The sequence below is a fragment of the Equus caballus genome, chromosome 1, assembly GCF_041296265.1.
Source record: "Equus caballus isolate H_3958 breed thoroughbred chromosome 1, TB-T2T, whole genome shotgun sequence".
Taxonomy (NCBI): domain Eukaryota; kingdom Metazoa; phylum Chordata; class Mammalia; order Perissodactyla; family Equidae; genus Equus; species Equus caballus.
The window spans coordinates 197,574,929-197,591,696 of record NC_091684.1 but is presented as its reverse complement, the minus strand read 5'-3'; the positions used below and the strand labels follow the sequence as shown (position 1 = coordinate 197,591,696).

Below are 16,768 nucleotides of genomic sequence, written 5' to 3'. Positions count from 1 at the left end.
AATTGCTATACTATGTGGTTTTACAATTTTTACCTGTGAGGAAAGAGACAAGATTTGCCTTACCATAAGCCTGCTATACACTTGGCAAGGTACTGAGGATGTAACTTCAGAAACTTAGTAAGTTCCACCACCATTCAGCTTATGTCTACTATACATCTAAACTTACATTAAAACATAAAGCCTCACTAAAGAGTAAAATATTTTCTACTGCTATCACTGATAAGTTGATATTTGATAGCCATTAAAAAATCACAGTACTAAATATATTAATAACATTAATGTGGGGGTTAAACCATACTGGAGATCACACTAAGACATTCTAAAATCAAACCACAAAAATTGCTGATACAAAAGTTCGGAATGCTTACAAAGAAAGGAAATGTGTTTTAAGAACCCTTTTATCCAACAAGTTATTCCCCATCTACTGCTTTCTAAATGGCTACAATTCTGCCATTCTTATCAGACAAGGCCCTTCGGCTTCTAAAGCACAAACTTCAAAATCCAAAAGTCAATTGTCAAGGGTTAAGACGACTCTGTAGGCCAATTCTCTTCGGATATAATTCTGTACTCCTAAAAACGCTAAGACTGTGATTTTGAAAAAACAGTGGCATAGTAAAAACTGCTATAGAAACTTAGTTTTTAAAAACCATTTTCAACTGTTTTTGTGTCCTAAGTTATCATAAAATCAGATCAAGTTTGGTGGAACTAAATCAGGGCAAAACCTCTTTATACAAGCAGCAGTACAAGAACCAAATTGATTCTCTTTTTTGTTCTCATAAAAGCTAGGTGACTCCCAAATTAAGCCACTTTATACGGTATATCCCTGGAGAAAAACATGGCCCAACACACCACATGTCCCACTTAATCTAGTTCAAACGAGTAACATAACGTGAGAAGCTGCGCTGTGTAATTCCTTTATTTTCTGCATATTAGTGCTTCACCAACACTACAACCATAAAGAGCACAATTCCAAGTACTGTACTTTTCAGTGTGGGGAGACCAGTCTACAGACTCATTTACTCATATTAGACAAGATTGACCTCATTCAAAACTTACTGCAGTTTATAAATTCACATACACACAGAAATTGATGCAATTAAACAAAAACTTCAGGATCTTATTTTTTAAATTCTTAGATTATAACTTTTTCTGCAGGCTGTAATTACCTGCTCCATGATCACCAATAGTTATGGTTCAATTTAACTACATCAATTATCATCAACCTTTTTTATCCTTAAAGAAAACGTAAGTGAAAATTACAATTTCTAACCAAAAGGTTTAGGGTTTTCCAAACTTCAAATATTTGCTTCCCACCCCCCCACCACTTTCAGTTAGACATTTCAAATAAACTAAAAATAACTACATCTCACCTGCAACAATTAATAGCAATTACTTGATGTATAAAATTTTAACTATGCCCCCAGTTATTTTAAGACAAAAAAAATGGCTGTCTACCAACCTAACTGTCACGAGTTAGAAATTCCACATTTAAGAATTAACATGAGGGTTTCAAGTTTCCTCCAGTTTAGGCATTTATACCTTTGTGCTTGTCTTGTTTCTGGATGTTACTACAGCATTGATATTTGTATAACCCATGTTTATGTACCTTAAATGTAATCATTTAAAACACTAAGAATTAAATTTATGGTGGAGCTTTGGGAATTTCAAAGGCAACTAAACTGTTCTTATGTGTTCTTAGATGGCAACTAAACTGTTCTAAAATGTTCTTAGATGTATCTATCAGCTTCTAGAGATATTCTACTAAAGTGAAACTGAGAACTTTATACTTCAGTTGCATTTTGAATTCAAAAATCCCTCTGCACCATCAGGAGCCTACAACATAGCACCTTTTCTCATCTGCTTTAAGTAAAATGTTTGTCAAGAGTTTTACTTTGAAGAGTTGACTTTTTGTAGCCTTATGCTTCTCATACATCTTTGGTAAAAGCTCCATTATACCATATGGCCAAAGCATGAAGGACCAATACTGTCCAACCAGATACCATGATATCCCGCTCAGTTTTAGTTTTCACACACCCTCATAAACAAAATCAACTCCACCTCTTCCTGCATACTGCTTTTGCAGTGTACATTTCTGAAATTCCCTAAGTTTAATTCCTTGAGGATCTCTAAAATTAATCCTTAAGGCTATATAAGAACCAGATGCTGCTCCCCAATTCTGTTACCAAGCATTAACATTTGGTTCAAAGTATTATCATAGTGGTCTCAATAATCTAGTTACTGGTCCTAACCAGCTAAGCAAGTAATCTCCTTAGGATCTGGATATCACCAGTGAGCACACTGCTTACCCTTGCAGAAAAATAAGTTTACATTCATCGTCATCTGTAGGTTCTTTCTCTTCCTCCCACTTCCCCTTTGTCATTCCTCAAGTCTACACATCATTCATCCATCACATTTCCTTCATTAAAGGAGAAAGTGTATTATTGAACCAACAGGATATCTGACTTACTACTTGCATGAGTTAATCCTACAATCAAACAGAATTAAATACCCTTTTTATAAAACATCTCTTCCAGTGTTCTAATTAACGGAGATGTGGATCACTCATCTATAAAAAAGACTTCTACCTTCAGCTTAATCAGTTGCTGCAACGTGAAAACAGGAACGTGTATTTTTCCAACTAGGTAAAGGGTGCATATAATTTGAATTGTTAAATGCTTTATTAATGAACAAAGTAAACATTCTGGTAATTTTAAAACTATTGGTCTTAGACATTTGAAACATAGTAAAAGTATATATTCCAGTTTTGCCCAAAAGTCACTTAAGATATCTACAAATATTTCATGTGTGTGTGGCATACACCGTTATTGCTCCATTTCCTGGAAAGAGTCTATTTTTCAAGTTAAAAAAGAGGGAAAACACAGCAAAGTTGCTAACTTCGCAGTGAAAAAAATCTGTGTCCTCGACGAGTTACACTTTCATATTTTTATGCAGTGTAAGTTAGCTATGTAATGGGGAACTTGAGTTTTATCCCTACTCATGCATGACGTATGCTTCAGAATTTAATAGCTGACATTTCAAAGAACTTCTTATATTACCTGTTTGACACACTGATGTGCAACTGGAATATATTACAATGATATTACTCATTATTTGCCACTGTGGGCTAAGTTTACTATACTGGTCTTAGATATAAAAGGTCACATTCGAAATTACTAAGTTAAAGTTAAAACTCAGAAGGGAGGGAGAAAAGGCCTTAAATATAAAAGACAAACGGCAGTTTGATTAAGCAATAATTTTCAGTTTACTAGATGAAACAGACTTGCAACACAGTCTGCATGAATGCAAAATAAGCCATCTACAGCAGGTGATAGGAAAACTGGGCAAAAAGGAAAAAAAGCATACATTGGAAAAAAGATTCTCTCGAAATAAAAAAATCAAACCATTATTATAAAGGACTTTACCAAGAACTGCTATATTTCCCCCATCCCATTTGCTGGAAGTCAACAGGAGCATCTAGCACTTTGTGTTCATGTCAAATGTCACATCAGAGCATTCTAACGCAAAGCGGAAAAGAAAAAAAAAAAAAAAAAGAAACCAACAAAAAAGAAAACCCCTCACCCGCCCCCAAACCGTAGAACCGTAACTCCCGAGTTCGAATTGAAGAGAAGAGAAAGTGGCCATTGAAAGAGGTGACGGCGGCGATAATCCTATGAATGGTTCGCTCCTCTCCTTCCGGGGCCGGGTGGAGGACGCTCATTAGGATTTGTAGTTAGAGGTTAACCATGTGAGCCCCTCATAGAGTCCGTCCCCCGAGGTGGCACACGAGGGCTGCACATACCAGTTCCTGTCCCGAATCCGGGTCAGGCCCAGTTTCTCCTGGATCTCGTGGGGCTTCATGGCATCGGGCAGGTCCTGCTTGTTGGCGAAGATGAGGATGATGGCGTCCCGCATCTCCCGGTCGTTGATGATGCGGTGCAGCTCCTGGCGGGCCTCGTCGATGCGGTCGCGGTCGGCGCAGTCCACCACGAAGATCAGGCCCTGGGTCCCGGTGTAGTAGTGCCGCCAGAGCGGCCGGATCTTGTCCTGGCCGCCCACGTCCCACACGTTGAACTTGACGTTTTTGTAAGTCACCGTCTCCACGTTGAAGCCCACCGTGGGGATGGTGGTCACCGACTGGCCGAGCTTCAGCTTGTACAGGATGGTGGTCTTGCCGGCCGCGTCCAGGCCCAGCATGAGGATCCGCATCTCCTTGTTCCCGAAGATCTTGGACAGCACCTTCCCCATCGCGCCGGAGGAGCCGGGCCCGGGGGCATTCAGGGTCGCGGGCCTCGCCGACAACGCCGCCCCGCGGGGCCGGAACCAGCCTGGGCGCGCGGCCTGCGTGGGCGCCTCGTGGGCAGGGCCGCCCGCTCACTCGGGCATCACCCGCCGGCGCCCGCTTCCTGCCGCGCGGCCGCCGCCCTGCCGAGGGGAGCGGGCGGGCCGGCCAGAACCGCCCTTCCGCGGCCCGAGCCCCGCGCCGCCGCCGCCGCCGCCGCCGCCCGGGGCCGGGTCACCGCCGCGCAGGCCACGCGAGGGGCAGGGCGCCGCGTCAGGGGCCGGGCGGACTCGGCGCTGCCTGCGGAGACACAGAGAGAGGGTTACGGCCGGCGCCGGCGAGCGCCGCGGCTGCGCCCGTCCAGCTGGGCCCGCGTTACCTCGGCCGCCGCCCCGAGCGCGGGCTCCTCCGGCCGCCACCTCCTCCGCCCAGCTCTGCCGCCGCCGCCGCCGGAAAAGGCGCCGAGGAAACCGCCTCACTTCCCCTCCCGACTGCGCATGCGCGGCGCAGGCCGGCCGTTCGGACGGGCGCGACCTCTGTCAGGAGAGCGGCCCGCGCGCCCGGCGTCATGGCGCCGCGCGAGGGGCGGGGCTACGGCGGCTCGGAGGGGCGCGGGGGCGGTGCGCCCGGCCCGCGAACCCCGGCCTCTGGCCCGCGAACCCCGGCCTCTGACCCGCGGCCCCAGCTCGCCGCCCTGGCTTCGGGTCCCCTGTCCGCTTCCCCTTCCGCGCTCTCCGCGTCCGCCCCCTCGAGCCGGAGGCGCGGATGCGCGGGGGGCGGGGCCGCTGCCACGACGGGCGCCCCTGGGCTGCTGGGCGGCCCGCCCTCGCGCCCCGACGCCCGGAGCCCGCGCGGGCTTTCCTTCCTCTGGGCGGCGTCTCGGGGGGCGCGTGGAGGCCGGGCTGGGCGCCCCCCGCGGTCTGCGTTACGGTGTGACCGGGGGACCCTCCGGGCCCGCGGCTGTCCGGGGGTGACGGCTTCCGCGTGCACACGCCGTCCCCGCCCGTCGGCCGCTCACCCTCAGAAGCCGGGCCCGGTGTCCGCGCCCGGCGCTCGGCTCGCGAGCTCGTGTCGGGCGCACCGCGCGTCCCGGGTGAGACGACCGCCGCTGGTGCGGGCTCCAGGGCTTTCTGGTGCAGACGCTCAGCGACCAAGGGCGGCTTAGGAGGAGGCGAAAGTTTGAAATAAGTGAACCAACGGGAGGGAAACAGGAAGTAGGGTTTTTTTTTTTTAGAGGAAGATGCTAGAACAGCGTGTGTTGGCATACTTTTTGTTTCACAATTTAGGAAGATCTGATAATGGTAGGGGGGTTAAAGAACTTGTATTGGTGGAATAATAGAAGCTTCAGCCTGAAGTAGGCTTCCTGAAGTTACTAGTGTTCTGTGATCTAGTTTACTTTCCGTCTGCCTTAAAACTGAAGGAAGGGTTTTAAGTCAGAAGACTGGGGCTCACAGTGTCACCCCTCCTTTTCACAGCTGTGAGTTTTTAAGTCTGGACCTTCGTAAACTTCGTTTTCTTGTACAGTCAGATGAATATGAATGAAAATAGTCATCGTGTATTGACTTTGTATTGGTAAACACTGAACTAAATACTTTAAATATGTTGTTCTAATCCACACAGCAACCACATGAGGTACCTTTGAGTACTGGTATTTTCGTAGAAGGAAACTGAGGGTTAGAGAGCTTAGGTCATTTTGTGAAGGTCACAGTGCTGAGATTTAAATCGTGAATCTACAGCTCACCCTCTTAACCCCCAAATTAAGCCAACTCCCTGCCTACACACAGCTGTTTGGAATCTCAGGTATGGCATTTCTTGAAATGCTTTATAACTATAAAGTGCCATAGTAATTTTTTTTTTTTTTTTTTTGAGGAAGATTAGCCCTGAGCTAACATCTGCTGCCAATCCTCCTCTTTTTGCTGAGGAAGACTGGCCCTGAGCTAACATCCATGCCCGTCTTCCTCTACTTTATATGTGGGACGCCTGCCACAGCATGGCGTGCCAAGCCGTGCCATGTCCGACCCCAGGATCCCAATTGGCGAACCCCGGGCCACCAAATCGGAAGGGGCAAACTTACCTGCTGCGCTGGCCAGCCCGCATAGTAATTCTTGTTATTATTTATATGTGGCAAATAGAGGCAGGTGTTGTATTTTGTTTCATGCCAACATGGTGTTTTTCTCACAGCAGATTCCAGCTTTTCCGAGTGAATGGGGGATTGATCTGCTGGTTGGACTTGTATTTCAGTGGAAGGTGTGATACAGTTAAAAGTGGAAGCCGCTTGAAGCCCCAGCATCTACCTGGCTCTGGCGCTGTGCTGGGGCTGAAGAGCTTGCTTCTGAAAGCCAGCCTGCGTTTGTATTCCACCAGAGTGCAGGCTCCACGGAGGCAGGGACTGTCTTGTCAGCAGCATGTTCCCAGCGGCAGCGGTTGGGTGTCAGGAGGTCGGTGGTTAGTCGAGTGAACGAATGCCTTTTAGACCACGGGTGAGACAAGGGGAGAAAGGTACGTACGGTTTTTATCCAGGGATTTGAAATAAGTTATTTGACAAGCTTTTCAGGTGGTGGCATATCTTAAGACTATTGGATATCTAGAGTGGCCCACCATACAATAAATTATGCAATATATTATTTTAAGTAATAATCATAAAACAAGTAATAATGGTCAGGAAATAAATACAAACAATGCAAAATTTTTAACTCTATATATCATGGCAGTTAGAAAAAAAGAAGTAAGGGAATTTCAATAAAACCAAAATATCTGCAAAACGTAACAATTTAGGCAACTACTAAATTGTACCACTGGTGAAATATTGTTTCTTGATTCCTTCTTGAAACAATTAACAATTCAAAAAGAGTAAATTTCTATTTTAAAAATATTATTTCCGTTCAACGAAATATTTACAGATAAACTGAAACTTACATTTATGAAACAAAATACTGGATTTCACAGTTTGTGCTCTGTTTCACAGTTTTTAAGTTTTAGATACAAATGAAAGCTCCAAAAACTGTAGAAAAATTGATCTCTGCTTTTCAACTCAAAGCCTGCAAATGAAGAGATTTCTCCAGCTTACTTTCAAACCAGGCTTCCCTTGTATAAAACACCATCTCATAATTTCTAACCTGTTCAACAACCATATTTAATAATATGCTTATAATATTCCTGACTAAAATACCAACTTACAGGAAAAAGATTTACTTTTAAAAAATGGCTTAGCAGGGGGCCTGCCCGGTTGTGCAGTGGTTAGGTTCATACACTCCGCTTTGGCAGCCGGGGGTTCACCAGTTCGGATCCCAGGTGCGGACCTTAGCAGTGCTGACAGGCCGTGCTGTGGCAGGCATCCCACATATAAAGTAGAGAAAGATGGGCATGGATGTTAGCTCAGGGCCGGTCTTCCTCAGCAAAAAGAGGAGGATTGATGGCAGATGTTAGCTCAGGGCTAATCTTCCTCAAAATAGAAAAATAAAAAAATTTTTTAAATAAAAATCAAAAATGGCTTAACTTTCTGCTTTTAAAATGCGATGAACAAGTCTTCTTTAACGGTGGCACCCCATGCTATTTCCCTATTTCTGAATTCCTGGAGCTCTTGAAAAGCACTCATTCTGTAGGACTCTGTTGCGTATTTCTTTTTGTCCCATGGAGTGCCAAGGACAATTCTGACCAGATGGCGAGGGTGCGAGCATGGTCTGACTATGTGCCTGTTTGAGGAAGGTAACACCCCGGCTTATGGCTTCATTTTGAGCCCTTCGTCCAGACTTACCCAGAATTGAGCTCTGTCTAGTTTGAAGAAAGCATAGAGCCCCAGGAAGTCTATTAGCGGTAGAACTAAAGAGGAAAGAAGCAGCTATGATAGAGTGTATCTTTAGAAAAATTACTAATCCTTTCCAGCTGAATCTAATTGAGGCAGGAGCATTTGCCCTCCCTTAGGATTGTACCTATGTGCTTATAAGCTCTCTGAGAGAGCTGTGTCCTTTTCATTTTTGAATCTTTAGTGCCAGCATAATGCCTAGTAGGTAGTAAAATAAAGTTTCAAACTTTTTTTTTTTTTTTTGCTGAGGAAGATTGTCCCTGAGCTAACATCTGTGCCAATCTTCCTCTACTTTGTACATGGGTCACCTGCCACAGCAGGGATTGGTGAGTGGTGCAGGTCCGTGCTAAACCCATGCACTCCGGCCACCAAAGCATCATCATTTTTTGATGATACATGGTAAAAGGTTGAGACCCTCAAAAATAAAACTGAGAAACCCAATGAATACAATGAAAACAATTCATTTTCATTTATAAGTGTTCTTGATTACTTTAATGGATGCAAATTCAGTAGTTCCCTCCCTCGTCCTCTCCCTGTGTCAGCTGAGGAACCACTTTCTGCTTCTTCCTCTTTAACCATAAAGAAAGTTGCATCCCAATCAAAACCTTGATAATTACCTTAGTTATGCCTGAGTATGAAGACTTCATCTCATTATTAGCATTATTAAAAGTGGGAATGAGGGAACTAAAAACAAAAGTTTGAGTTATAGTTGATATTTTAGCAAACTGTTGAATAGTTACAGCTTCAGACCATAAAAATAAACACAGGCAATATGGTCTAGTGGCTCAAAGGAAGAGAAAAAGCTAAATTACATCCTTAAACTATTCCCAGCACTTCTTGACTCACGTTTAACTTGGGTGAGTTGTTCGCCTCATTGATCATCAATTTCTCTACTCCTGTGATGGAGAAATCTCTTAATTGATTAGGACAGTATATATTGTTCCTTACAGGTGAAGGAGCTGAAGCACTGAGAAGGGGAGCAACTTCCTTAAGATCAAGAACTGGTACAGAGGAGATTCAGATTAAGATTTTTTGATCCAAGTCTGGTGTTCTTTTATCTATCGTACCAAATTATTGTGTGAACTCAGGAAGCTGGATTAGATCAGTGGTTTTCAGCCCTGGCTGCACATTAAAATCACCTGGTTTTGAAACCACACAAATGCTTGGGCCCCACCCCAGATCAATTAAGTCAAAATGTCTGTGGTAGAAGTTCTACCCACCATTTTTTTTAAGGCTCCCTGAGTGATTCTAATGTGTAGCTAAGACTGAGAACCATTGAACTAATTGCTAACTTCCCCTCACGTTAAAAATGCTGTGAATTCTGAACTCTGCTTTGTTATTCTTTGTCCCCAAGATACATACTCCCACACACAATTTTTTTTTTTTTAAAGATTGGCACCTGAGCTAACAACTGTTGCCGATCTTTTTTCTTTCTTTCTGCTTTTTCTCCCCAAATCCCCCCAGTACATAGTTGTATATTTTAGTTGTAGGTCCTTCTAGTTGTGGCATATGGGACGCAGTCTCAACGTGGCCTGATGAGTGGTGCCATGTCCGCACCCAGGATCCGAACCGGCGAAACCCTGGGCCACCGCAGCAGAGCATGCGAACTCAACCACTCGGCAACGGGGCCGGCCCCCAACACAATTTTTTGCATAATATAGTGCAATAATGCTTTAGTCACCGGAGTAACTTCCCAAGACATTAGACGTCTCAGACAAAGGCATAAATATTTCTCAGTCTTGCAAAAATTATTTTAAAAATATACTGTAATTACAGGTAAATTTATTGAATTATTAGTAGAACACTATCAACTAGTCAGTGCCATTCAAAGAAGAGAAGGTACGACAGAATACTTGACAGCCATAGGATGATCGAACTTGTGAGCTCTAGACTCAGACCTGTCCATGCCATTCGGCTGCCCCGGATGCAGACACCCCTCCTGTTTGCCTTAACCCCAAATTAGGTAGAAGGAAAGATGAGGGTGGGCAAGTAGATTCTCCTTTTCCTGTCTCCCTGGGAGCTGAGATTTGGGTCACTGAACTGGGCTCAACCAATTAACTAATCAGTGTCCTAGTCCAGGCTTTGGATTTTGAGAGATTCAGAACTCCATAGTTGCTGGGACAAGTGTCCAAAGTGACTGTCCAGCAGCATGGTAGCGGATACCCAGTGGCAGGAGTGCCAATGGCAACAAGTGTCATAGGGAAAGCATTGGTGGGACGCGTCTAAGCCAGCAGTCCTGTGGTGTAGTCCCAGCTGTGCCTTCTAGACAATTCTGTGGGCCTCCTCAGACATTTCCAGTCGAATCATTTTCTGCTCAAAGGTCAGTTTTTATTGATTGTAAATAAGAAGGCTGAATGGTACACATTTTAATTTAAAGAATGTGAAATAAAATCTTTTACCAACATGGTACAAATTGGACATCTGATTGTGTTAGTAATTTTCCCATTAGGTGGTCCTTTGAAAATAGAGTCAGACAAGTCAAATTCTGGAATCATCATAGTTTCCAATCTGTTAAAATAATGTTCCTGCTCATGGAAGTTTATGGATGTATTGTTTTTATGTCAACCATTTAATCACTAAAATTGTTGGAAGGAGAAACATTTCATATCCTGGAGATATCAATAACACCCCTGTTAAGAAGAAGCGCATAACCTCAGAAATTTGATTTTCAGTATCAGAAGAGTATTTTTAAGCTAAAGCAAGATAATTGCTTCATTCTAAACTGACAAGGAGTTTACAATATTGATGTCCTGAGAAAGAGTTTTGTTTTCTAAGAACCAAGAGGCTAAGTCATTGAGACTGCTTAACTGAGTACTGCAAGCTTTGTAATTACATAATCAACAACATGCATGTGGTGTCTGCAGTAACAGTTGTCAGCGCCGTGCTGTCAGTCACGCAGATTTGGTGGTGGTGTGCCGTAACCGCTGTAGAGCGCTGTGTTGGTGCAGACGGTGACGTCTTCAGGAAGACATTCGGGGACACCAAAGACCTGAGGGCTACGGTCCTTGTCCTGTCTTTATTCTCTATAGTGGTTCCAGCTTTAAGCTTTCTGATTTATAGGTTTTGTCTTTTGCTTTGTCTTATTCTGTTTGTTTATGTTTTCCCCTATTGTTAGAGATATATCAAGAAAATGGCATATAAGCAGAACACTGACCTCTAATTGGCCAATAAGTCCCAATGATACTAAACAAATTTAAGACATCATGCAGTACTACCCCTCAATAGGGCTTTGCCCCCAGCATAGTATTCTGCATTGGATCCAATGGCTAGGCTGGTGGTGAAAAAACAGGAGGAACTGTCCATGTTACAGAACCCAGAGAAAAGAATTAATCTTCCAAATCTCAAGAAACAGTTGGTAAGCCAGGAAATTTACAACTATTTACAGATCAGAAACCAAATAAAATGACTTTAATTGCCACACGGTGCTGCTTCAAAGAGAGAATAAATAAATAAAAAATGAGTGAGAAAGAAGAAAGGAAGGAAGATGGCAGCAAAAGAAGGAAGGAAGGCAGGAAGAAAGGAAAGGATTGTATTGAAAAGTTAGGCTTGGCCGTGTGGTAAACTGATCCCTAATCTGATCTAGCTTTGGGGCAAAAAAGAATAATTCCTTGGAAAGTATAACCAGGGAGGTCCGTGTGAGACTTCCTCCTCCGTAGCCGTCTTCATTTTGCACACATTTGCACATTTGTGCACACATAGCATGTGGACCAAGGATAGACAGTGGAGGGCTTTTTGCTGTTGGTCCATTTGGACTGTGAGTGTATAATTGTCTGTAGGAGCTCCTACTCTAAGACACAGTGTGGGGCACAGTGACCGCGATTTATGACTGTGGAAATGGTTGTAAAAGGCAAGATAAATGTTACACTGTAACCAATTTAACAACTTAACTGGCTTAGCTGGGCAAAATGTATGGGTTTGTTTCCATTTCAAGTAAGAAAGATTTATATTCCAACAGGCTTAGAAAGATACCTACTGGGTTATATGTCCACAAATAATAGTCAGATAACAAACCTGCTGAGCTAAAGACTGGCTTCAGGGATAACATTACAATTTCACAAACTGGGGCAGGGATTCTGTGACTGGTGAACTAGAGCTGTTCCTGTGCTCTCTTCAGTGTGGGAAGGAGGTCGACCACCCTGTCTGCTGACTTCCCAGATTAACTGAGTTAATGCTGGAAAAGGAAAGATCTGAAGCCTTTGAAGCAGTTTCTGAGGTGTGACTTTGTTTCCAGGTGTAAAAGTGGGTCTTTCTGCTGCTTACTATATCTTCTTAACATTATAAGAGACATAAGTCATGATTCAACTTGGTAACACAGAAGTAACCTTGGTTACGCGGAGAGTTAATGTGGGACTTTATAACAATTTCACTGTGGATACATCTTTAACAGTATCTCAGAGATTCTAGGAGTAGAACAAGGTACCCTATGTATTTGAAACTTGAAGGAGGTCTTTGGAAATGGCGGCCCGGCCCCCCCACGTCCCCCCCCCCCCATCCACAGGAATACAGGAGTAGACTCCTGGCAGTCCTGGTTTTTCTTGTGACGCCTAAACACATACATCTCTGGCCAAACCAACTGGACCACAGGTAGACTCATTATCTTAATCGGCTAACTGGATTCTTATTCCTGAGAATTTGAAATCAGACCTGAAGGAAGATCATGTCAGTCTGTCTCTTCCCAGTAGATCCATATACTACCAACTAGGGAGTATGTCACAGCCAGATTCTGCTTTGAGAACAGGGCAGCAAGCAGACAGAAGTTAATCTTTAGGGAGAAAGAAAAAAGCAGATGTACAAAGAGAGCAGAGGTGAAACAAATTATTCCCCGGGCTGCATTGCACAGTTCCAGGCCCTTCCTGGGGTCTCTCTGTATGCCAGCCTTTGAGTTTCATGAGACACCCTGTTTCTTTATATAAAATTACCTTTTTGTGAAAGCAAGCTCCAGTAGGCTGCTGTTACTTACAAATAAAAGTTTTGGCTTTACAAAACATGTCAATATAAAGTAGTATGCAAGCAAGACAGAATTTTGACAATCAAAGTAAATGTACCAAAGTCACAGACTTTGGTGCTTCATGGAGAACTATAATATAAATGGTATGCAAATACCTAATGTATAATAATTATATGCTGCCGTCATAGTTACCTAATAAAACTACCCCTGAGGGTGGGTAGGTGGACTACTGATACATATAATTCAGTTTATAAAAACCTCTACACAGTTCTGTGACCTGGACTTTTGACCCACCCTTGAATTGCTTTATAGAGCTCTTAGAATAATTTAATGCATTCTCTTATGTTATAGCAATAGTTTTCTTAATGCGGGAGAAGAAAGGGACATCACAGACTCACTGGAGGAGGTTTTCAATCCGTATCATTTACTCTAAACAGAAGGTAATGACAAAATTAATAAAATAAATACAATAGAATTCTGCCTCCTGGCAGTGAGCACTCACCCAATATAAAATAGATAATTTGAGTAGCTCTGTAATTATTAAGGAAATTTAATTCATAATTTTAAAATTCCCACAAAAGCAATCTGATAGCTCAGATGGTTTCACTGGAGAATGCTACCAAACATTTAGAGAATTTTAGGGAATAGAAGAGGAGGGCAAACTTCCCAATTCATTTTATGGAACTAGTATTACCCTGATACTAAAGCCAAGTAATACGGTATAAATAACTACAAAAAAAGAAAACTACAAGCCAATCTCTTTCGTTTATATGGATGCCAAAATTTTGAAATATTAGCAAAGAAAATTCAGCAATATATATTTAAAAAATCATACACCATGACCAAGTGGAGTTTATTTCAGGGAAGCAAGCCAGTTTCAATATTTGAAAAATCAGTGTAACCTACCAGATTAATAGGCTAAAGAAGAAAATTCACATGATCATATCTACCAATGCAGAAAAGCATTTGACATAATTCAGCACCTATCTATGGTATAAAACTCTTAAGAAAAATAGGAATCAATTTCCCCAAGTTGATTTTTTAAAAATCTACCAAAAATCCTATAGCTAGCCTTAAACTTAACAGTGAAAATGACTGACTGCTCTCCCTCTAGGATCAGGAACAAAGCAAGGATGTCCACCCTCACTGCTGTTATTCAGCATAGTGCTGGAAGTTCTGGCCAGTGCATTAAGACAAGAAAAGACAATAAAAGGCATATAGATTTGAAAGGAAGAAATAAAACAGTCCCTATTTGTAGAAGACATGATTTCCTACATAGAAAATCCCAAGAAGTCTACCCAAAAAAGCCTTTCTACAACTAATTAGTGAGTTCAGCAAGGTTGCAGGATTACAAGATAAACATAACAAAACCCATTGTATTTCTATATACTAGCAACACATGGACACTGATTTTAAAAATACAGTAATATTTACAATTACTCAAAAAAATTGAGGGGCCAGCCCCATGGCCTAGTGGTTAAGTTCAGCATGCTCTGCTTCAGCAGCCCAGGTTCAGTTCCCCAGTGTGGACCTACACCACTCATCAGCAGCCATGCTATGGCAGCAACCCACATACAAAGTAGAGGAAGATTGGCATAGATGTTAGCTGAGGGCAAATCTTCCTCAGCAAAAAAAAAAAAAAAAAAAAAAAAAAAAAGATTGACAACAGATGTTAGCTTAGGGTGACTCTTAGCAAAAAAAGAGGAAGATTGGCAACAGATGTTAGCTCAGGCTCAATCTTCCTTGGCAAAAAAAGAGGAAGATTGGCAACAAATGTTAGCTTGGGGGAACCTTCCTTAAGCAGAAAGAGGAAGACTGGCAACAGATGTTAGCTCAGGGTGAATCTTCCTCAGCAAAAACAAACAGAAAAACAATTGAAATACTTAGGTGTAAATCTAACAAAACATATACAGGATGTGTATGCTAAAAACTACAAAAACACTGATTAAAAAAACTAAGAAGATCTAAATACATGGAGAGACATAATCTGTCCATGGATTGGAAGATTCAACATGGTAAAGATATCAATTTTCTCCCGTTTAATGCAATTCTTATCAAAATCCCAGCAAGATTTTTTGTAGATGTAGACACAATTACTCTAAAATTTATGTGGAAAGTCAAAGGAATTAGAATAGCTAAACAATTTTTTTTTAAGATTGGCACCTGAGCTGTCATCTGTTGCCAATCTTTTTTTTTTTTCCTTCTTCTTCTTCTCCCCAAAACCCCCCAGTACATAGTTGTATATTCTAGTTGCAGGTCCTTCTACTTGTGTCATGTGGGACGCTGCCTCAGCATGGCCTAAAGAGCGGTGCCATGTCCGCGCCCAGGATCTAAACCAGTGAAGCCCTGGGCCGTGAATCAGGGCCCATGAACTTAACCACTCGGCCAAGGGGTGGGCCCTGCTAAACAATTTTCTTTTTCTTTTTTTTTTTTTTAAAGATTTTATTTTTTCCTTTTTCTCCCCAAAGCCCCCCGGTACATAGTTGTGTATTCTTCGTTGTGGGTTCTTCTAGTTGTGGCATGTGGGACGCTGCCTCAGCGTGGTCTGATGAGCAGTGCCATGTCCGCGCCCAGGATTCGAACCAACGAAACACTGGGCCGCCTGCAGCGGAGCGCGCGAACTTAACCACTCGGCCACGGGGCCAGCCCCCCTGCTAAACAATTTTCACAAAGAGAAGTGGGAGGAATCACTCTACCCAATTTTAATACTTATTATATAGCTACAGTAATAAGACTGTGTGATCCTGATGGAGGGATAGGCAGATCAATGGAACACAATGGAGAATCCAGAAATAGACCCACATAATATATTATATTCTATTATATAGAATATAATACATTATTGAATATATATATATAACATATATATTATTGTGGCAAAATATGTAAGACAGAATTTGCCATTTTAATTGTTTTTAAGTGTACAATTCAGGAGCACTGATTATCTTCACAATGTTGTGCAATCATCACTACTATTTCCAAAACCTTTTCATCACCCCAAACAGAAACTCTATATCCATTAAGCAGTAACTCCTATCCCCCACCCCCTCAACCTCTATCTACTTCCTGTCTCTCTCTGCCTTTTCTAGATATCTCATATAAGTGGAATCGTACAATATTTGTCCTTTTGTGTTTGACTTACTTCACTTGGCATAAAGTTTTCAAGGTTCATCTATATTGTAGCATGAGTCAGGACTTCATTCCTTTTTATGGGAGGATAGTATTCCATAATACCACATTTTGTTCACCCATTCTTCTGTTGGTGTTTCCAGCTTTTGGATATTTTGAATGATGCTGCAAAAAAATCAGTATATGAGTAACTGAGTCTTGGTTTTTGATTATTTTGGGTATATACCTAGGAGTGGAAACCGTGGACCACATGGTAATAGTATGTTTACCTTCTTGAGGAACTACCAAACTGTCTTTCACAACAGCTGCCCCATTTACTCATCAGCAATGTACGAAAATTCAGTTTCTCCACATTCTCCATCATTGTTATTATCCATTTTTGTTTTGTTTTTTTAATTATAGCGATCCTGGTAGATATGAAGTTGTATCTCATTGTGGTTTTGATTGCATTTCTTTAATGACTAATGATGTAGAATTAATGAATAGAGTTAATGAATGAATGAACGCACAAGGGTACATTTTTTTTTTCAAGATGGGCACCTGAGCTAACAACTGTTGCCAATCTTTTCTTGTTGTTGTTTTCTCCCCAAGTCCCCCCAGTACATAGTTG

At 42.4% G+C, this 16,768-nt stretch overlaps 1 protein-coding gene across 2 annotated transcripts; it reads right to left on the bottom strand.

Moving 5' to 3' along the window:
- Nucleotides 1-898: 898 nt before the first annotated feature.
- Nucleotides 899-15,087, bottom strand: ARF6 (ADP ribosylation factor 6). 2 transcript variants are annotated; one of them, XM_023624827.2, is made up of 2 exons: nucleotides 4,659-4,810; nucleotides 899-4,579 (listed from the first exon to the last, which is right to left on the bottom strand). In XM_023624827.2, the coding sequence occupies exon 2, from the start codon at nucleotides 4,243-4,245 to the stop codon at nucleotides 3,718-3,720; it is 528 nt and encodes a 175-aa protein (XP_023480595.2). In that variant the 5' UTR covers nucleotides 4,246-4,579; nucleotides 4,659-4,810; the 3' UTR covers nucleotides 899-3,717. The 2 variants fall into 2 exon arrangements, with proteins under 2 accessions (XP_023480595.2, XP_023480590.2); XM_023624822.2 differs by lacking the exon at nucleotides 4,659-4,810 and adding an exon at nucleotides 5,298-15,087 and having other exon boundaries at nucleotides 4,246-4,579.
- Nucleotides 15,088-16,768: the final 1,681 nt, after the last annotated feature.